Source organism: Rattus norvegicus, chromosome 14 (assembly GCF_021556685.1).
Source record: "Rattus norvegicus strain SHRSP/BbbUtx chromosome 14, alternate assembly SHRSP_T2T, whole genome shotgun sequence".
Lineage (NCBI taxonomy): Eukaryota > Metazoa > Chordata > Mammalia > Rodentia > Muridae > Rattus > Rattus norvegicus.
The window spans coordinates 1192276-1213124 of record NC_141547.1 but is presented as its reverse complement, the minus strand read 5'-3'; the positions used below and the strand labels follow the sequence as shown (position 1 = coordinate 1213124).

Here is a 20849-nt window from a genome sequence, read left to right as displayed (position 1 = left end):
TGGAAATTGTCGAGTGTGAGCTTGTGAACTCATGGGAGTCAGAGGCCAAGGTGCAAAGATTGACAGGGCTGCTTCTACAGCAACAGAGGCTGGGTCACCCCAGGAAGATGGAGCCTGGGAAGAGTTACCTCCTACTAGGAGGGCTATAAGTTCATCAGCTCCCAGAAGTGACAGGAAGAAGCCACCAAGGAAGACCCATGGAGAAGGGCCTCTTCTGTGAATCAGGCCTAATGTGAGTCTGAGGACTGACAGGGCTGTTGGTATACATTCCAGGAACTTGTGCTTGAGAACCATGGCCTAGGCTTGTGAAAGAAGATTCCCGAATCTGGTCTGGCCAAGGACCTGTGTAGGTATTAACAAAATAGTCACTTTCAAATTCACCCTGCCGAGACACAAGAGGACCTGCTGTTTACAGTGCAAACCATGGTGCTCCTTGGGCTACCTAACTGCAGAGTGGGTGGGAATGGTTACTTGAATCTTTGTCTTTTAAGTTCACAGTGACTTCATTTTCCACCCATTGGCTCATTCACTGAGCAGGAGGCCAGTGATAGGTAGTAAGAGTCACAGTTGTAGCCTAAGCAAGCCTAGAGAACTTCCCAAGCAGTGAGTTTCCAGGGCCCCTCTGGGTCAAGACACAGGTAAGACTGTTCACAGTAAACCTTGAGTAACACACCATCAATCAGTGTCCTCCTGGGTTCAGGGCCAGTGGGGCATCCTGTATGAATTAAGCTTGAAGTGTTTATGGTACCAAATCTGAGTGGATCCCAAGGCTTCTGAGGCCAGACAGGTAGGGCCAACATGTGTTTTACCCCTCCAGGTGCTTCTCTGGTCAGCCAATAAGGTATTTGAAGAACTGACAGACATTGAAAGACAGTTCCACAAGGCCTTCTACACTGTCCGGGCCTATCTAAACTGTGACCGGTACTCAGTGGGCCTCCTGGACATGACCAAGGAGAAGGTGAGGTCTCAAACTCTCAGGCCCCTCCTCCCCGGCGTGACCAGCTCATAAGCTGAGCGTTCCCGTCTCTCCTCTTCTCTTTCCAGGAATTCTTTGATGTGTGGCCTGTGCTGATGGGGGAAGCCCAGCCATACTCGGGCCCACGAACACCAGATGGCCGGGTAAGTCAGGCTGATAGGTGACAACTACCTCACAGTCTGGCCAGCCTGGGTCGAACTCGGGGACGGGGAAATAGTGTAGCCCCAAGCACCTATCTACTCTCATCAGGTTGCACTGCCACAGTGATGATGGATTCTCTAGGTCTGCTTTAGCTTTCCAGAGCTCCTATAAATACTGTGATGTGCTTACACATGAGTTTTAGTGTCTATGTGGAGTATGGGCCCAGTGGGTGTGAAGGTAAATGGGATACAGGAAAGATAGATCTATGAGTGTATCTATAAGTATGAGTGCGAGGGGGGGGAGGGAGAGGGAGAGGTATACACACATAGACTATACATTGTACATGTGTAACTACTGAATGATGTACATATGACATCTTTGTGCATGGATGTCTGGGTGGGTGCCGATCTCTTTTCCCTTAAAAAAAGACTCCATTGAGAAGCTGACCAGGAATCCCTACACTGATGTGTTTTGTTTCCCAGGAAATTGTCTTCTACAAAGTCATTGATTATATCCTCCATGGCAAAGAAGACATCAAAGTCATTCCGTAAGTGCTGGGGTTTTGACAAGTGGCTCACCCCAGGGTGGGACCATCCACAAACACAACCTCCTGAGTAGCCATCTCTTGGGCTTTTTAGAAAAAGATTTATTTTATTTTTAATTTATTGAATGTATGCGCGCTCTGCTGCATATACACCCACAGGCCAGAAGAGGGCATCAGATAACCTTATGAGCCACCATGTAGTTGCTGAGAATTGAACTCGGACCTCTGAGAGAGCAACCTTTGCTCTTAACTGCTGAGCCATCTCACCAGCCAAGGTTTATTTTATTGATATGAGTGCACTGTAGCTGTCTTCAGACACACCAGAAGAGGGTATCAGATCCCATTACAGGTGGTTGTGAACCACCATGTGGGTGCTGGGAATTGGATCTCTCGAAGAGCAGTCAGTGTGCTCTTAACCGCTGAGCCAACTCTCCAGCCCATCTGGGGCTTTTATATGGAGCCAGCAGAGCCTTCCCAGAACAGAGAGTAGGAACATGGGCAGATGAATAGGGAAGTGGCTTAAGGCACTCAGGTATCTGAAACACATATCTAGGGAGTCAGGTGAGCTGTCCAGGTGGCCTCATCAGCGGAAACGCCACCATCCCAGGCTTGGAGGTGAAACCCTCAGGATGTGAGGCCATCATCACACCCCAAAGTAAAGTCTAGCGCAGAGTTCTGCCCTAGAGGGACAGCGGTCCTATGATTATGTGACCAATAGCCTCATGAACTATAACCCTGTCAACTCCCAAGCAGGCTCCAGGCAGGCAGTGGGGAATTGAGGTATCATGAATGGAGAACAGGTAGTCATCCCTCAGTCTCCAGAGGCCAACTGAAGTCAGGAGTCTCTAGTAGGGAAGGAGACTCTGCAAAATGAGGAGTTTGAGCACGGCGGAATGGAAGGAAGCTAGCCAGCTCATCCTGACCTCCTCCCATCCTCATCCGCTTCCTAGTTTCATCCCACCTGAGCTCAGAGAAGGGCATAAAGCGAACTCATGTATTGTTTCATCTAACAGTCCAAGCATCCATTCCTCTAACCTCTGTTCTTTTCGCACAGCACACCTCCAGCTGATCACTGGGCCCTGACCAGTGGCCTTCCCACCTATGTGGCAGAAAGTGGCTTTGTGAGTGTCCCTCTCCAGGCCTTGGCCTGTACTTGCCAGTGCCATGGTGCATGCTGGCCTGCTACCTCCTGTTAGCCCTTCCTGCCAGCTGCTGCTTACGTTGCCCAGTTAGAAGCTCCTCTGTTATAGGCAAGGCTAAGTAGGTTAGTGTTTGTGGGTGTGTGCTCAGTTGCTCAGCGTGAAACTGCTTCTCTTACTTTCCAGATCTGTAACATCATGAACGCTTCAGCTGATGAAATGTTCAACTTTCAGGTAATCTGCCTACTCACTTAATGAAACTGCATCTTACTAGAAAAAGAGGATATTTTGTTTCAGAAATGATGGGTCGAATTAGGTTTTTCCACTTAAAACGACTCTGGGGGTGGGTTCTAGAGAGATAGCTCAGCAGGTAAATTGTTTTCTGTGAAAGCACGAGGAGCCAGCACCCACATAAGTAAAACCCAGGCGCGTGTACCTGTAATCCAAGTGTTAGGTGAGGAGATCTAACCAATCAGTGAGCTCCAGTATCAGTTAGAAATCCTATCTCAGAAAATAAAGTGGCAAGCAACAGAGGAAAACACTTAATATGCACACATATAGGTACACCAACGTATGTAGCATACACACATGAAACAACTTCACTTACACCTCTAATCCAGCACTCACTCAAAAGACTGAGGCAGCAAGATTGCTGCAATCAGCCCAAGGCCAACATGGCTGAAGAGTCAGATTCTGTCTCAAAAAGCAAGAGAAAAATAGAAGAAACAATTTCAGTCTTAGAGACTGGGAAGCCATACAAGAAATGCGTTTGTATTTCCAGGTCTACAGTCGAGCTGATTTTATGTGGGCTCAGTTAGATTTAATTGATCATGGCTGGACTCAGGTGATCTTGTCTAGTCTCAGCTGACCTTGTCTGATCTCAACTGATCTTGGCTGGACTCAGGAGAGCTAATCTGGGCTTAGTGGATCCTGTCTGGTCTCAGGTGATCTTGGCTGGTCTTCACTGGGTTCATCTGGGTTCAGTTGGTCTTCACTGTATTCAGCAGAAGTCAGCTAATCTTTGGACTCAATAAACTTTTGTAGGACTCAGCAGAACTTTATTTGATATCACTTGATTGAACTTGGTAGAGTTGAGCTTTTCTGCGCTGGAACTATGAAGGTTTAGAGTTTTTCTGCTCTACATGTCTTTACCTGGTGTTTGGACAAACATTCCTATGGCCACATAGCACTTTCCTAAGGAAGGTTATATTAGTGGGAAAACATCACTAATGGCCTCTTGGAGGAACTGGAAGACAGAGTGAACCAACTACAGAGTGTTCAAAGTACAGTGTAAAGTAGAAATGTGGATCCATTTGTTGAGCAGATCGTAAGTTTTCAATTCTTCTAATAAGTGTTCTTGGGGACCGGAGCCCTCAGATGCCCATGAAGTCTGCTATACTGGGAAAATAGCCTCCTCCAGCCCACAAAATTATGACACAAAGCCCACGAACATAAAGTTTACAGACAAGTGAAAATGAAGAGTCGGCATTCAACCTATTAGCATGGCCCGAGAACAGAAAATATGAGGTCTAACCCTTCCCCTAGTCACCAAGTCATTACCCGACCACACCTGGAACAGCCTAGTTCTTTCTCTATTTCCTGCAGGAAGGGCCCCTGGATGAGTCAGGGTGGGTGATCAAGAATGTTCTCTCCATGCCCATTGTCAACAAGAAGGAGGAGATTGTGGGGGTAGCCACCTTCTACAACAGGAAAGATGGAAAGCCCTTCGATGATCAAGATGAAGTCCTTATGGAGGTAGATATCTAGTATCATATGTAGACAGAGGGGTCTGTCAATCATGTCGTGGGACATCAGCGAAGATTATCCCTCTCCACACACATCTGGACCCTGCTTAGCACTACATCACAGAGAAGGGGACAAGAACAGTTCCCAAAGTTCTATCTCGGGAGGCCCTATTCAGAGGCATCCATTGTTCTGTAGCAGTCTGGGAAACTGGCCTGAGTCACAGACATAAAACGTAGTTAGCACTCGCCGAAGTGCATAGCTAATGGGGTGACGCTGCTGTCTACCTCCAGTCTCTGACACAGTTCCTGGGATGGTCAGTGTTGAACACAGACACCTATGACAAGATGAACAAGCTGGAGAACCGTAAGGACATCGCCCAGGACATGGTTCTGTACCATGTGAGATGCGACAAGGATGAAATCCAGGAAATCTTGGTAACTGTCCCTGGCCCTCTGACTGGGTGTCCCTGGTCCCCTCTGACTGGGGGAGGCAGAGAGTTCAGTGATAAGGACGTATGTCTGGAGCCCAGTGGCTAGGTCTAGCCCTAACACTATACACTGTAGTATTTATTTCATCTCATTATTTCATCTGTACTCCACATGTGTCACTAAGTAGGAATGAACGTCAGGGTCCTCAGGAACTTTCCACTTACGTCTGGAATTGAGGCGGTTTGAGCACAAGGGACATTGTCATTCAGGGATTATCCTGTGTTCAACATGTTCTGTGATGGCACACCATCATTCTGTTGCATTCACAGGGTAAGGGTGGTTGTTGTCACTGTCACAGGAGTAAAGGAGATACCACCACTGACACACTTATGGATGGGCATGGATGGCATGATACCGCCATTCAGTCACTCAGCCATAGTCATAGGGTTATGGGATCTTATCATCCTGTCCCTTGTGGGGGAAAGGTAATGAGGTCAGTAAGTCACTGTCACTCTGTCCTTCCTGGGGTAAGAGTGATTTTGCTGGGTGATTTACACCGTATGGGGTGTAGGTGTTGCTGTTACTCTGTTATATAGGGTGAAGTGACACTATCACTCAGTCCCACAACTCACCTTTTGCTCTCTGTTAGCCAACAAGGGATCGCCTGGGGAAGGAACCTGCTGACTGTGAGGAGGATGAGCTGGGGAAAATCTTGGTGAGAATTTGCTTCCAGTGGACACATGAGTGTCAGGAGAGAGCCCTGGCACACACAGCTTTCTTTCATGATGTTAGTGCTGCCTGTGTAGGCATGTCAACACTCCCCAGCAGAGATGACCATACTGGCTCCTAGAGTGTCCAACTGGAGTTTACTTGATATCTGCGCTGCTGGGTGTCTCCGTCTGCTTTCCTGTCTCCTCTGCGTTTCCTAGAACTATCCACGCTTTAGTTTCTGCATGCACAATTTAGGCCCTGTCCATCTGTGCTGCTTCCCTACAGGAATAACTAGGTGCTACAACCCCTAGTTTATCTATGTTCGTGTGTATGCATACTTCTGGGTGCACACATGCGTGTAGGTACATAGAAACACATGTTTGTGTGTCTCCCAGAGAACAGTCATACATCAACTTGACAGTTGTGGGACACCTACCTTTTTCTTTCACCTATGTGACTTAACAGAATCACCAGAGCTGTCTGTCTTACTGAACATGCTTTGGAGTTTATTAATACCAACAAGTTCTAAACAGCAATGGCTCTGTGTGTTGTAAGTGTGGATATACGTGCCCATGTGTCCATACAGGTAGGTCTAAGTTCATGAGTCTACCTCTCTAACTTTTTATGTATAGACCTTCATGCTTGCTTTTCCAACATCACTGCCACCAAGCCAGGCAAACTTCTCATTGTCAGGTCACCTGGTGCAAGGAAGCAGTAGGATAAGTGACCTGCTATAAATTTGAGTAACTGGAAGGCAGACGTCACCAGAGATACCTGGTGTCTGCCTGGACAAGGGTTCAGAGAAAAGAAAGGTTAAGAACCAGTAGGGTGCAGTAGGCCTGAATCTCTCAGCCCACAATCTCTCTTACAGAAGGAGGAACTTCCAGGGCCTACCAAGTTTGACATCTATGAGTTCCACTTCTCTGATCTGGAGTGCACCGAGCTGGAGCTAGTCAAATGTGGCATCCAGATGTACTACGAGCTGGGTGTAGTCCGAAAGTTCCAGATTCCCCAGGAGGTGAGGAGATATGGTTGGAAGTTCCAGAACAAGAGGACATGGAGGAATGGTTAAGGGTTCAGGTCCCCTAAGAGGCGAAATGTGTATGGTAATAGGGGGAGTGTGTCCATGAGTCCCACAGAGAGTGTTGGTGACAAACATGTCTATCACAGTGAAATACATAATTGGATGGACCATGGATGGATAGACGGATGGAAATTTTGTTAACTAGGTGTTCCAAACAACATTTTTATTAGGACATCACAGGGAAATAGGGATCTTTAGGAATTGCAGCAACTGCTCACCAGAATAGAAAACACACAGCATCTTATAGGCTTGCTTATAGGAGAGCCCCTCAGGGATCAACACCAGGAGGAAGGGAAGAGCTCAGAGCCCCACCATCCTGCTCTCTCCATGGCTTCCTCACTCTGTCCTGCATCCACCTCCATACCTGTGTTCCCACAGCCCACATGAAGAATCTCTCATGCTCCTCAGAAAACAGGAGCAACAGGCTGGTATTTCTGAAAGGAATTTTACTAAATACTGAGGGAAACAGACAGACAAAAACATTGGAATAAAAAATATTGGGGTTGGGGATTTAGCTCAGTAGTAGAGCACTTGCCTAGCAAGCACAAGGCCCTGGGTTTGGTCCCCAGCTCCGAAAAAAAAAAAAAAAAAAAAGAACCAAAAAATATTACCAAAGCAGCTAGTGTTCTTAACCACTGAGCCATCCCTCCAGGCCCAGCCCTTCTTCACTTTAATGCAGTAACTTCAAACTACTTAAGTCATAGTACACAAATCTTTTAGTGGTATAGTAAGGTAAAATTGTTTAAAACTATTAAATTAATCATATTTAAAGTTATAAATCAAAACTATGCCCATAAGAAATTTTTATCTTGCTGGGCATAGTGGTGCTTGAGAGGCAGAGGCAGGCAGATCTGTGAGTTCTAGACCAGCCAAGTCTGCATAGTAAGTTCCAGAACTGCCAGGGCTATGTAGAAAGATGCTGCCTCAACAAAACCAAACAAAAAAAATCCAAATAATTACTTGACCCTAAATATCATAACGAAAGAAGTGAAGGGCTCCCTCAGCCTGCATCGTCTTGTTGAAGAAAATGTTGAGGTGTCCCACCTTCCTGCTCGCAGGCCACATGTGTGACCCACTCAAACATTCAGGCCTTAAAATGATGGGATTTTTTGTTTGTTTGGTTGTTCAGTTGGTTTGGACTTTGCTTTTCTCAAAAGATCTCACATGCCAGGGTCCTCTTCCCATTATGAGTCTGAACCACGGGGAGAGAGGCATCAAATTTCCAATGTCTGGAATGTGAGAACCCTTCCCAGACAGGAAGGGGCCAACGGGAACAAGGAACAAGGGCTCTGAGGCCAACAAGACAGAAGCAGGGAAATAGGTATAGCAGACTCTACTGCAAGCACAGGAGAGGCTTGTGTGGACTCTCATGTGGTATTGTGTAGACTCACGTGTGGATCCCAGAGCCCACGTGTCCTCTGCTCCCCAGGTCCTTGTGCGCTTCCTATTCTCTGTCAGCAAAGCTTACCGAAGAATCACCTACCATAACTGGCGCCATGGCTTCAATGTGGCCCAGACCATGTTTACCCTACTCATGGTATGTGTGTAAAAGGGATGGGCAAGATGACCGAGGGGGCTGGGGCAAGCACCACAGCTAACTCCCTTCTGGTCCAAGGATTGTGTGGATCCAGTCCCAGCAATGGTGGAAGGGACCTGTTTGGGCAAAGGGATGGGTTTGGGCCGCCCACATTCCCTTCAACCCCTGCCTTCTGGAGCCATAGAGCTGGGCCGGTGGCAGGACTCAGGACTGACTGGACCTATCCCCACAGACAGGCAAACTGAAGAGCTATTACACAGACCTAGAGGCCTTCGCCATGGTTACAGCTGGCCTGTGCCACGACATCGACCACCGTGGCACCAACAACCTGTACCAGATGAAGTAGGCTGTGGGGAGGGCAGGCTCATGGTGGGCGTGGTAAACCATAAGTCACGTGCCCTTAGGGTGAGTCTTTGCAGTCTGGCAATCAGTACTGAGATGGACCACCTTGAAGGCACAGTGCCAGATGGGTCAGACCTCATCCTGCTGCCTTCTAACATGGTTTATGTTGTGCTTTCTTTTAAAATAAAATATACAACAGATCTCAGAATCCTCTAGCCAAACTACATGGCTCCTCAATTCTGGAAAGGCACCACTTGGAGTTTGGGAAGTTTCTGTTGGCAGAGGAGGTTTGTTCCTGATTTGCTTCTTCTCTGGGCTTTAGTAGACAAGCAGGAGGTCCTGGACAGCATGGATTTATCGGTGTGAGGTGCTAAGGGACAGGCTCACATCTAGAGATGTTTCCACATGGGGCAAAATTGCATTCATGGAGACAGTAGCTATGAATGGCCACTAGAGGGTACAACGGATCATGGAAATGGGCAAAGGTATCTGACCCAGGACCCTCCCAGGCAGAGGGTAGACGCCAAGGGAAGAAAGACAGGTATGACGATCTTTGCTTGGAGAAGTAGCCTAAGACTGATCTGGACATAGTGAAGGTCAGGTTAGAGTGAGGAGATCAGACAGAGTAGGCCCTGAGAGTCAAGACAGCACCTGCCACAACCCAACACCAACTGATGGTCCCCACAGAGCCTGAATATCTACCAGAACCTGAACCGGCGGCAGCATGAACATGTGATCCACCTCATGGACATCGCCATCATTGCCACTGACCTGGCCCTCTACTTCAAGTAAGAATGCGTCAGAGGCTGGAGGTATGAGTAGAGCCCTCAGTAGACACAGATAAACATGACCAGCCTGTCACCTACTCCCCACTCCTTCTTGGGATCAGGAAGAGAACCATGTTCCAGAAGATTGTGGATGAATCTAAGAACTATGAAGATAAGAAGAGCTGGGTTGAGTACTTGTCCCTAGAGACCACACGAAAGGAGATCGTCATGTAAGTAGCAGGTCTACTGTTGGCCAATTAGCCCTGCAGACCTCCCCAACCCTAGGGTCAGGAGACCCCCACAGGAGTAGTTCTCTCTGAATTGAACAAAGGCACTGCCTTGATCTGTCCTGAGGTTCATAGGCCTCAGCAGAGAATCCAGAATCTTCCTCGGCTCCCCTTCTTCACCTACAAGATGGGGACTCGGGACCAGCACCTTCCCTAGGATTGTCCCAGAGAGCTGCTGAGAAAATGTGCTTACTCTCTGCTCAGAAGGACAGGAAGTCTGCTCTGTCTGTCCACAGGGCCATGATGATGACTGCATGTGACCTGTCTGCTATCACCAAGCCCTGGGAAGTCCAGAGCAAGGTCAGGACTGATGACCATCTGGACCCAGAGTAGCCCTTCACAGGCCGTCCTGGGTCTGTACCTAGGAAGCTACAGGGAAATGGTGTTGGCTTTTGAAGTAATGCCTGGGTACAGCAATGAGAGGCACCATACGAACACTGCCTGCAGAGCCTCGAGGGGAGGGCCGGCTGCTCCTGAATACAGAGCCCCACTATAACTTTTGTGTGTGCTCAGGTTGCTCTTCTGGTGGCTGCTGAGTTCTGGGAACAGGGGGACCTGGAGAGGACTGTCCTGGACCAACAGCCCATTGTGAGTGTGGCTTCCAGAATCTTCCATCTTGACATATGAATTAGAATGCTTGGTAGTGCTCCAGACCCCAGTTACTTAAGGTCCCAGAGTCTTATCCTGGATTTGTGGAGCCCTTTGGCATGACTATGGGTAACTTGGCATCTTGTAGTAGAATAGAAATCATGAAAAAATTGGAAGATCAGAGTTGTATCTCACGATCAAGAGCACCTAGTGTCTATGCAGCCTCAGAGTACACGCACTAGGCAGGACAGTCCAGGGAGGTCAACTGAGAAGGGCAAACCTAGGGAAAGACAGGGAGAAGTAGTCCAAGATAAGACAACGAGGGAGTTACAGTTAGGGTTAGGACCCCCTGCTAGCACCAGAGACGGTATCTATACACACAGGAACTATATAAGGTTGTTCTGACCACTTATCTTCCAAACCAGCTCTAGCTAATGGGAAGAACTGTTTAGAGCAGGCTTTAAGCAAGGTATAGACTCAGCGAGAAAGAGGTTTTTGCCAGCAAACAAAGCCTCGTAGGGAGAGACAGCTCCCATGTCATCTGCCTGTGTTTTCTTCACAAGCCCATGATGGACCGGAACAAAGCAGCTGAGCTCCCCAAGCTACAAGTTGGCTTCATCGACTTCGTATGTACTTTCGTGTACAAGGTGCGTAGCAGGGGTATTCTACATTGGCTGGGGTAGACTGGCTAAGGGTGGGTAGGGAATGGGCTGGATCCAACAGGGACCCAACAGGGACATTTGTGAGGTGTCCACCCTTATCTGATAGATGAGGGAAACCGCAACACCCATCTTAACCTGCCCAAGCAATGGTTTGTCCCCAAACTTATGACCGTCCCTCAGAATCACCAAGTATATTCCCTAAAATGTCCTTATGCACCCTGAGGTCTCACCTTAAATATCCCTGCCTCGGAGTACCCCTTTACCCACAGCAGGCACAACTTCTTCAGGAAAGTGGCCACAACTTTCCTAGGTATCTGTGAAAATGTGACTCAAGCCTGAGTCTTAGCTGTCTCCGATGGAATACCCCAATACAACCTGAAGAACATGTTAGCAGCCATGTTCCCACTAGCTGGCCAGGCACCAAAGAACTGCCAAGTCTTTGAGTTCTGCTATTTGATCATAGAATATAAGACAAGAACTTGAAGAGACTCACAAGACAGGCCTGACTACAGTATCCTCATGTGATATACATGACACCCAAGGTCCACATCATTGAGTTGTACTCAGTGACAGACCCACATTGAAAAGTAGATGCTGTGTGGTTTCAAGCGACATCAATCGTATGCAGTTGGGGAAGCAGGAAGAGATGACCACTGTGGGCCCCATTGTCCCTCTGCTCATTGACATCATCTGAAAGCAGTTGTAGAGTTTGTTGGAGTTTCCAATCCTCCAGCAGGTGACATTCTCTGCTCTATTCTTGGGATGGTCATCCTGTTAATGCTATATCATAAATCCATCTCACAAGTTACTATGCTGTCCTCCTCCTTAGGGATGTTCTGGAAAGGAGACACCTCAGAGGTTCTCTCCTATGGGGTTAACTATAGATGACATTGTCTGGAGCGAGCCCCAAGTAAAGTAAGATAAGGGTCAGGAAACCAAGCTCATGCTAGGCCTGCAGTGTGGAGTCTTAGATTATATGACCTAGAGATCAATCTTTGCAGTCCAGTGACCAGTGCTAAGAGTGGTCATTGTATATGCAGTATCAGGGAGTCTGAAGCCTCATTTCACCGTCCTTATGACTTTTAAGATAAACAGGCCACAGATACCAGAATCCTATAAGCAAGATATATAGCTCCATGATTCCAGAGCATTCTCAGTCCAGTGAGTTCGGTGGTAGGGAAGCCTGAGTCCTTGAAGAGCTACCATTTGAGCCCTGCAAGATCCGTGAAACAGCATGGTGACTTCTCAGTTCCCTCTAGGAATTTTCTCGATTTCACGAAGAGATCCTGCCCATGTTTGACCGACTGCAAAATAACAGAAAGGAGTGGAAAGCTCTAGCTGATGAGTATGAGGCCAAAGTCAAGGCACTGGAGGAAGAGAAGAAGAAGGAAGAAGACAGAGTAGCAGCCAAGAAAGGTCTGGGCCCCTCAGAGAACCGGGATGGGCTCATAGTTAAGCCCTAAGTCAATGCTGTGAGATGGCAGAGAAACACCAAGCAAGCAGCAAGGCAGCTAATTTGCATAGCACAACAGCTGAGACAGGCTCTGGAGCCAAGGGATGCTCCATCCATCCATGCTATTCCTTGTGGAGCATATCTCATATCCCCCAGCTACCCTGAGAAACGAGAGAAAACCTGAATCAAACAACAAAAAGGCAAAAAACAAAAAAAAAAAACAAAACAAAACAAAACAAAAAAAAAAAAAACCCAAAACCCACAGTGAGCTAAGAGTTAAGGAGGCTCAATGCTTACCTTGTATCGTGCGAGTCAGTTGAACAAGCCAATGCACCCCAGATCAGAAGCCCAGTGACACTGTCTTATCTTTTCCAGGGTTTGTTTACCCTGGACCTGGGGTTCTCCAGGGCCAGCTTCTGGGTCACGGGAGGTCAGGACTGAAAGTAATCAGGGCATAGTGACCGAAGGGGCTCAAGGGCTAAGCAAGGCTCAGTGTAATCGGCTTAGGTTGGCTACAGATCTAGTTCAGCCCCTGCAGGGAAACCTGCAGGGGTAGAGGGCACTGGGTGTAGAAGACAAGGCCTCACACTCTATCTTCTTTTGCAGCGGGCACAGAAATTTGCAATGGTGGTCCAGCACCCAAGTCCTCGACCTGCTGTATTCTATAAGCTCTATCTCATGGCTTTGTGTCCCTCCTGCCACTCACCCACTGGGTATGGACTCTGCCTATAGCAGTTTGGTGTAAGATATTAGGAACAGGGGGGAGAAAAAGATCAAACTTTGGATGTTTTGAAACTTTAAAGGTGTTTTTACAAATTAAAACCAACTATGAATAAGTTAAATAGTGTAGCCCATAATATTCATCTGGTTTGATAAAGTTCCCACGGAGATCTTTGTAATGGATCTGTGAAATGTGTCTGGAATCAGAGCTCTACTATTGTACGTATGTATCCTGTCCCATCTGCTTCAGTAAAGACATATGCCCAGGAAGTCAGAGCAACACAAGAGAAAATAACTTGCCAGTATTACACATCCTAACAGCATTGGAGGCCACATTATATTTGTCCTGTTGAAAAACTGCTGGCCAAGGCTGTGAGCAGAGCTGAGATCAAATGCAAGTGGCCTGAGTGGGAATACCCCGTACTGAATGCCTGAGTGGGAATACCCTATACTTGAATGCCTGGGTGGGAATACCCCGTACAGAATGCCTGGGTGGGAATACCCCATACAGAATGCCTGGGTGGGAATACCCCATACTGAATGCCTGGGTGAGAATACCCCGCACTGAATGCCTGGGTGGGAATACCCCGCACTGAATGCCTGGGTGGGAATACCCCGCACTGAATGCCTGGGTGGGAATACCCCGCACTGAATGCCTGGGTGGGAATACCCCGCACTGAATGCCTGGGTGGGAATACCCTGCACTGAATGCCTGGGTGGGAATACCCTGCACTGAATGCCTGGGTGGGAATACCCTGCACTGAATGCCTGGGTGGGAATACCCTGCACTGAATGCCTGGGTGGGAATACCCCACATGAATGCCTGGGTGGGAATACCCTGCACTGAATGCCTGGGTGGGAATACCCTGCACTGAATGCCTGGGTGGGAATACCCTGCACTGAATGCCTGGGTGGGAATACCCCGCATGAATGCCTGGGTGGGAATACCCTGCACTGAATGCCTGGGTGGGAATACCCTGCACTGAATGCCTGGGTGGGAATACCCCGAACTGAATGCCTGGGTGGGAATACCCTGCACTGAATGCCTGGGTGGGAATACCCCGCATAAATGCCTGGGTGGGAATACCCTGCACTGAATGCCTGGGTGGGAATACCCTGTACTGAATGCCTGAGTGGGAATACCCTGTACTGAATGCCTGGGTGGAACCCTAAAGGAGGAAGCACAGCAGCTTTGTCTGCTCTTGAGGCTGTAGCTGTACAGGGGAGCCTGAGGGTAAAACAGAGGTGGTCCAATGGAACCTCACAAGACTAACCTCTGACATGGGCACTATCTGGCAAAGAACAAACTTATGGGAATCCCAAAGAAATTGTCCTCCCAACAGGCCAAGACTAACTGGAAGGAGGCATTCCTGGGAAGAGAGCACACCCAGCAGTCTGGGGGATGGGGTGGCAGATTTAACTCTAAGAGCCCCAGAGAGTGGGATACCATTTGGGGAGAGTAGAGGGGGAAAGCGGCTCTTCAGCCTCTAAAACCAAATATACAGTTTTGAAGTTTACATGTCCTGATTCTCACCACATCTGTAGATCAACTCAGTTTAAAGACAAAAACAGGCTCCAAACCTAGAAAAGTTATTTAAAGCACGAAACTGAGGAAGCAGGAACGCTTCCAGCTTGCTTTTGATTGCTGTGAGGACCATAACCAAAAGCAACCCGGAGGGCTTGCTCTATTTGGTTTACACGTCTCCATCACAGAGAACAACAGTCAGGACAGGAACTCAAGCAGGGGCAGAGCCAGGAACCATGGAGGAATACTGATTACTCTGCTTACTGGCTCACTTTTGCTTTCTTAAGAGGACCATCTGCCCAGTGTTGGTACCACCCAGTGGGCTAGGCACTTCCACAGATTAACCATCGATTAAGAAAATGCCCCACAGACATGCCCACAAGCCAAACTCTTAGACAATTCCTCAATTGAGGTTCCCTCTTCCCGGGCGTCTTGTTTGTGTCAAGAACTAAGTATCACCCCAGTTGGACACAGGAGCCCAGTCATCCAGGTCTCCTTGAATAGTTCAGCTTTAGATCACTTTGACCCATGTTACTGTGAAGGCATCAACCCCCACCTTTCCCCCTGTGCAGGGCCCTGAGCTGCAGACATAAGCAGAAGAGCACAGAGCAGAGCAAGCTGCAACCAGGAGGCTAGGCCACTCTATTACCCTGGCATCCCTGGGTCCCAATTTGGACTTACCACTGCACCCTTCAGTACTCCTCACATGCTTCTGAGCTTTACTTTGTATGTGTGTTGGGTAAGGATCATTAATTCCTTTGAAACTCCACACACCCCACCCCCACCCAAGCCCCTACAGGAGAAAAAGCCAGGATAGAACCACAGAGCTGGTGCCTAGCAGCAAACAACCAAGGCAGTAATGAGAGGAAGCCAGAGCATCACACAATGAAGCTTTATTCATCCTCAACGACAAGAGAAAAGCAAGATCACTGCCGCCTCACTTGAAAATGCTGACATCTTCAGCTGAAAAGTGAAAGGAGACCATGTTACACATCATACAGACTCGGGCCACCTTATGGGGGACTTCAGTTCTTAAACAATTCACAATCTAATTCCAAGGGAATCTAACTTCATCACTAAAACCATCCCTTGCATCCCCAACTGCCTTCTCCATCTGACTGGAATCTACAGGAAGTCAACAGAGAGGGGTCAGAGAGCCTGCTCAGCAGTAGCCTCTTGAAAGGAAAGGGAATTTGCAGATGCCACCCAAGAGAAGGGTAGTGTGCTTCCCCTGCTCCACAGGCTCTACGGAGGGCAGCACTGGACAAAAGCGTCACGGGATGAGGTAGCCCCTGGTCCACTAAACAGCAGCTACTTCCAGAAACCTCGTGGGTGTTGGGAGGGGCTAAAAACCATACCTTCTGCCAGTTCTCTCTCAATCCGTTTCAACTCATCTAGTCTCTTTTTTTCCTCCGCTGCTATTCTTCTCTCCTCCTCTGCCCGGGGTTTTAAGTAACCTGGGGAGTGGAAGCAATTAACTTCTTCCCTAAAAATGCTGCTTCGTGAAAAAGCCGACTCCAGAATCTCCGGATAGCTGTCCCCACCTGCTCCCCTCTGGCCTAGAATTATTTCCCTCCCGAGGAGGTGCTGGCCCGAGCAGTGTCACACAGCTAGGTGTCTCTCCCCGGAATCCCGCCCTCCCAATCCCCAAACTCACTGTAGCGCTTGGCGCCGTATGCCATGCCGAGGATCAGAGCGGAGTACCGGCCGAACTGCAGAACAAAACGTTAGAGCAGAAGGAACACCGGTGGGACAAGGGGATCGCAGGGTCGGAGATGGAGGAGGACTGGGAAAGGGAGCAATGGGCGGGTGTGTGTGCAAGGGTTGCAGGCCGGGGATTGCTTGGAGACCACAGCCGGCAGTCTCGAGGGTGGGCAATGCTAAGTCAGAGGAGGGGAAGGGAAAGGGGGCATACAAGGGCTGTGAGCACCGCGCAGTGACGGTGAAGGGGATTCACCTTGATGAGCGGAGAGACCTGAACCGGGGGCACCATTTTGTCCGTGACCTCCGCGCCGGAAGCTCACCTGGGGCGGAAGCCAGCAAGAACGCCAAGACGCCTCCTGAAGCCAGGAAAGCGCATGCGCCGTAGCGCAAATGCTTCCCCCTAGCGACTGGAGGATAGCAGTGCGTTCCCAAGAGGCTGGTTACCGCTTTCCCGTGCGAAGTCTCTGGGCTGTTAGTGCAAGATGGCTTCAGAAGGGTGGAGACGCAGAGCCTCGTTACTTCCGCATCGACGTGTGAAGAACCACAAGCCCTGGAATCCGTCGCCCACCTGTTGTGGACTAGACCAAGCAAACAATTCCTTCGTCTCTTGGAACAGACAAGAACACCTGGCCGACGGGGGCGGCCCAATGGATGCGGGGGGGGGGGGGGGGGAGGGGGGAGACAGGGCAGGAGATTACAGAACTTGTATTGGCTCTTCCTGAGAGGTCAGCAACCTTCCAGGGCTTTCCTGCAACTTCCAGCCTCGGACGCATATGTCCTCTGGCCAGTGTTTTCTCACCCAGAGTTAGTAACGCCCACCTCTGTATGTTTGGGGCCTTACAGGTGATGGTCATCCAAATGGGGCTAACCCCTGGGTCTCCCTGCCCACACTCTCAGGAACACAGGTCCTGAGTCCTAATGACCTCATCTCCAGGCCTCGTGGGGATGAACCATGAGGCACCTAGATCGCCAAACTATCTTTCTGCAGTCCGTGTCCCTAGAGTGCGTACCTCTCTAGCAGCCATGCCCGTCTAGACCAGCAGTTCTCAACCTGTAGGTCATGATCCCTTTGGCAAACCCTTATTTTCAAAAATATTTACATTGTGACTCATAACAGTGGCAAGATTACAGTTATAAAGCAGCAATGTAGATAATGTTGTGGTTGGGGGTCACATAAAGAGCTGTATTAAAGGGCCACAGCATTAAGAAAGTTGAGAATCACTGGCCTGCACAGAAGTTGTCCAGGGATGGGGCAAGCAGGAGACAAGCTGATTACCAGCTGTGTCCATTACTGGCAAGCAGTCTCTGTGAACATCTGTCATGGTAAAGTTCGTAGCCACCCACTGAATGGCTGGCTTTACCCCAATGCCCCATAGTGATTTGAAATCTCCCTAAGGCTGTCGATTGAGCCATCTTCCTCAGTTTTGCTTTGTATCAGGGCTTGGAAAGGTACACAGTCTGTAGGGATGGGGTATGTTTTCCTGTCTCTTAAGTCCATATATATATGTATGTATGTATATATATATATGTATATATATATATGGAGAACATAACTATGAATATAAAGTGGATAAAATGCAGCAATGAAAACTCCAGGACTCATAATAGGTGCTTAGCTCTCCTGGGCCGTCAGAAGAGGAGCCACACGTAGGTCCTGGAACTGTGCCTACTTTGGTCTAGAATCCAAGTCCTGGAACTCTTCTGTTGGAATCCTAGAAATTTTCCTAAACAGAGAAGAGAACGACCCAGGCCATGTGCACCACATACTCTTATCTTGCCTTTGGTACGTCTGATCTTCAGTTCCTCAAGCCCATCTCTACCTGAGCCACAGTGAGATTCCTGACCTCCTTCCGACTCACTGCTCCCCGAGGAAGCTGCAAAGGCATGCTGACCTACAAGGCACCAAATAAACTCTCTCACCTCTGTGGCCATCTGCACAACTGGTTAGATAACCTTGTGTGACCAAACAGGTTTCCCTCACTAAATCTTAAAATAAATCAGACTCCTTAGCAGCTCAGGCTTCCAGAACTGGACGTGACTCTGGGATCCAAGAGGAGTGTGGACCAAGGGCTGGGTGCACAGAAGCTACATGGAGCAGAGGCAAAGAGGCTTACAGTATACACACTGGCACAAGCATATACATGAATGGCTTGGCATCTGCTATAGCTAGGTGTCATTTATAGGCAGTAGGTTAAGGTAGGGAGTGGGAATACCCTGTACTGAATGCCTGGGTGGGAATACCCCAACTGAATGCCTGGGTGGGAATACCCTGCACTAAATGCCTGGGTGGAACCCTAAAGGAGGACTCACAGCAGCTTTGTCTGCTCTTGAGGCTGCAGCCGTATACGTCTCCATCACAGAGAGCAGTCAGGACAGGAACTCAAGCAGGAGCAGAGCCAGGAACCACGGGGGAACACTGCTTACTGGCTCACTTTTGCTTTCTTAGAGGACCATCTGCCCAGTGGCGGTACCACAGATATGAGAACTGCTTAGGACGCCACTAGGAGGATCCTGCACCTGTTGGAGACAGCTGTGTGCAGAATCTAAATATTCCCAGTGTGCTGCTATCTTTAGTGCTGTGCCCAGGCTCAGCCAAGGTCCTCCCTGGGGTCCTATCTCAAATTCAGAACTTACCACCCGAGGGCCTTTGCTCTCAACTATCCTTCCTACACCTGGACAGACTCCTACCTCTGGTAACGTGGAAGATGTCACAGTTTAGAAATGTACCAGGGTAGGGTTTGCCCAGCTATTAGATGCACAATCCTTCCCCACTTGTCCCATCTGTGGCTGCTACTTCCTGCTGTTCTTACCTGGCATAGGCCTCCAACTTATGGGACTGTGGGGGAATGTCACCTGCTCTCATTGTATTTCCTAGACTCCCTCATCCCATGCAGCCTGGAGGCCCACTCCCATATCTCCTGCCCTTATTCTCACCCCAGAAATCCAGTGTCTGGCACCAGTGACAGGATACACGTCAATTTGCTTCCTTGAACTTTGCCCGTCAGATGTGTAGGAAACCTGAGGGCCATGTCAAGACTGGTCCCATTGCAGGCAGTCTAATCATCTCTAAGGCTCTTCTCCCTCAGAAATGTTATTGGCCCAGCTACAGAGGGGCCAGAAGTGGCAGCACAATGGGTCCTGGGTCTGCCAGTTAGCCAGAAAGTAGAAATCAGTGATATGAAAGGCTTGATACATCAAGAACAAAACAAATTCTTTACTAGGCTGAGGCAGCACAATCCTAGCACTAGGGAGGCAGAAACAGGCAAATACTCTGAGTTTGAGGCCAGCTTGGTCTACAAAGTGAGTTCCAGGTCAGCCAGGGATACACAGAAAAGCCCTGTCTTAAAAACAAAACAAAACAAAACCTAAGTTCTTGGATCAGAGCCATTCATTTGCTTGTCTAGAAAAGATAGCACTCTATCCTTAGCACCTAGCTTTCTGCTGCCCCAGCTGAGCCCAGTTGCCTAGGATGATGCCCTGCCTTTGGCCAGTAATGCTACACATGCCCTGGAGATGTAGCATCCTTGGCAGAGTAAAACCACCCAGAGCGTAAGCTGAGAGAAGGCGTATCTGAGTTACCACAACACTACCTGGGTTCACTCTGCAATTGTCTGGTCCTCTGGGGTGGCAGTCTTCAGCCTGTCCTTGTAGGAAGTGCAACCAAAGTCTGACTGTCTTATGGGACCAGGCACCATCTTAAGACAGGCAGGAGCTGGATCCTGGGCAGCTCAGGCGTGGTGAGCAGGTGATGAGAGGCTGGGAAAGGACATCCAAGTGTGTGTGTGTGTGTGTGTGTGTGTGTGTGTGTGTGTGTGTGTATTCACTTACACATGGATGTCTCTGTGTGTGTTTGCTCGTGTGATCATAAAGAATGGTGTGGGCGTAGAGATACAAGCCCTGCAGCTGCCATGGTGACAGACTGGGGAGAATGAGGGAGGGCCTGGACCTTCAGAAAACTGGATGCCAGAAATGAGCCCATCCTTGGAGTTCATTCGCCCTGAAGCCCTCTAAGATTGGACATAGCGGGCTGCTTAGACCCTCCAGTGTACAGTTCCTTCATCTGGAGTGAAGTCTCCCAAAACAGGGGGTGTCCCCAAGTGTTCCCCTAACTGCCTCAAAGCCCTCATCCTTGGCACTCCTGCCTCTCAAGACAGCAGGAAGACCAAGAAGATGGAAAACGGAACTGCATATCCAGAGGGTACTCTCCAATGTCTTCTCTAATTCTGAGCAGGACTCAGATCTGGAAGTTCTAGGGGAGTCTGCCTTTGCTCTCTGGGAACCCCTCACACAGCTGGTACTTGTCCCTTTGATGGAGCAGAGCCAGGTGTGAGGGGTAAGTGTAGGAGCTGGGGCACCAGCACTAAGTGACCAGCAACGCAATAAGTCTGGCATTGACTCTCAGCCCTTCACACTCATGGATAAGCACAGAGACAGCTTCATTGACAAAGAGAACCGGCAGGACACTTAACACTTCCCTGAATAGGTGTGACCTCTC

The 20849-nt window shown here is 48.9% G+C and overlaps 2 protein-coding genes across 2 annotated transcripts in view; one reads left to right on the top strand and one right to left on the bottom strand.

Moving 5' to 3' along the window:
• The window catches only part of Pde6b (phosphodiesterase 6B), a 43106-nt gene extending 29862 nt beyond the window's left edge, over window positions 1-13244 (top strand). Inside the window, exons 4-22 of the mRNA NM_001106024.1 lie at window positions 818-958; window positions 1045-1119; window positions 1600-1664; window positions 2716-2782; window positions 2987-3034; window positions 4406-4555; window positions 4837-4980; window positions 5624-5689; window positions 6557-6703; window positions 8199-8306; window positions 8539-8648; window positions 8848-8935; window positions 9336-9436; window positions 9538-9645; window positions 9939-10002; window positions 10216-10290; window positions 10854-10937; window positions 12212-12368; window positions 13012-13244. Coding sequence (NP_001099494.1) covers window positions 818-958; window positions 1045-1119; window positions 1600-1664; window positions 2716-2782; window positions 2987-3034; window positions 4406-4555; window positions 4837-4980; window positions 5624-5689; window positions 6557-6703; window positions 8199-8306; window positions 8539-8648; window positions 8848-8935; window positions 9336-9436; window positions 9538-9645; window positions 9939-10002; window positions 10216-10290; window positions 10854-10937; window positions 12212-12368; window positions 13012-13073 — 1860 coding nt within the window. The 3' untranslated portion in view covers window positions 13074-13244. The remainder of the gene's footprint in view (window positions 1-817; window positions 959-1044; window positions 1120-1599; window positions 1665-2715; window positions 2783-2986; window positions 3035-4405; window positions 4556-4836; window positions 4981-5623; window positions 5690-6556; window positions 6704-8198; window positions 8307-8538; window positions 8649-8847; window positions 8936-9335; window positions 9437-9537; window positions 9646-9938; window positions 10003-10215; window positions 10291-10853; window positions 10938-12211; window positions 12369-13011) is intronic.
• Window positions 13245-15529: 2285 nt separating this feature from the next.
• Atp5me (ATP synthase membrane subunit e) lies at window positions 15530-16658 on the bottom strand. Its single transcript, NM_080481.1, has 4 exons — window positions 16608-16658; window positions 16308-16362; window positions 16009-16107; window positions 15530-15613 (listed from the first exon to the last, which is right to left on the bottom strand). Exons 1-4 carry the CDS (start codon window positions 16641-16643, stop codon window positions 15588-15590), a joined length of 216 nt encoding a protein of 71 aa, NP_536729.1. The 5' UTR covers window positions 16644-16658; the 3' UTR covers window positions 15530-15587.
• Between the last annotated feature and the right edge of the window lie 4191 nt (window positions 16659-20849).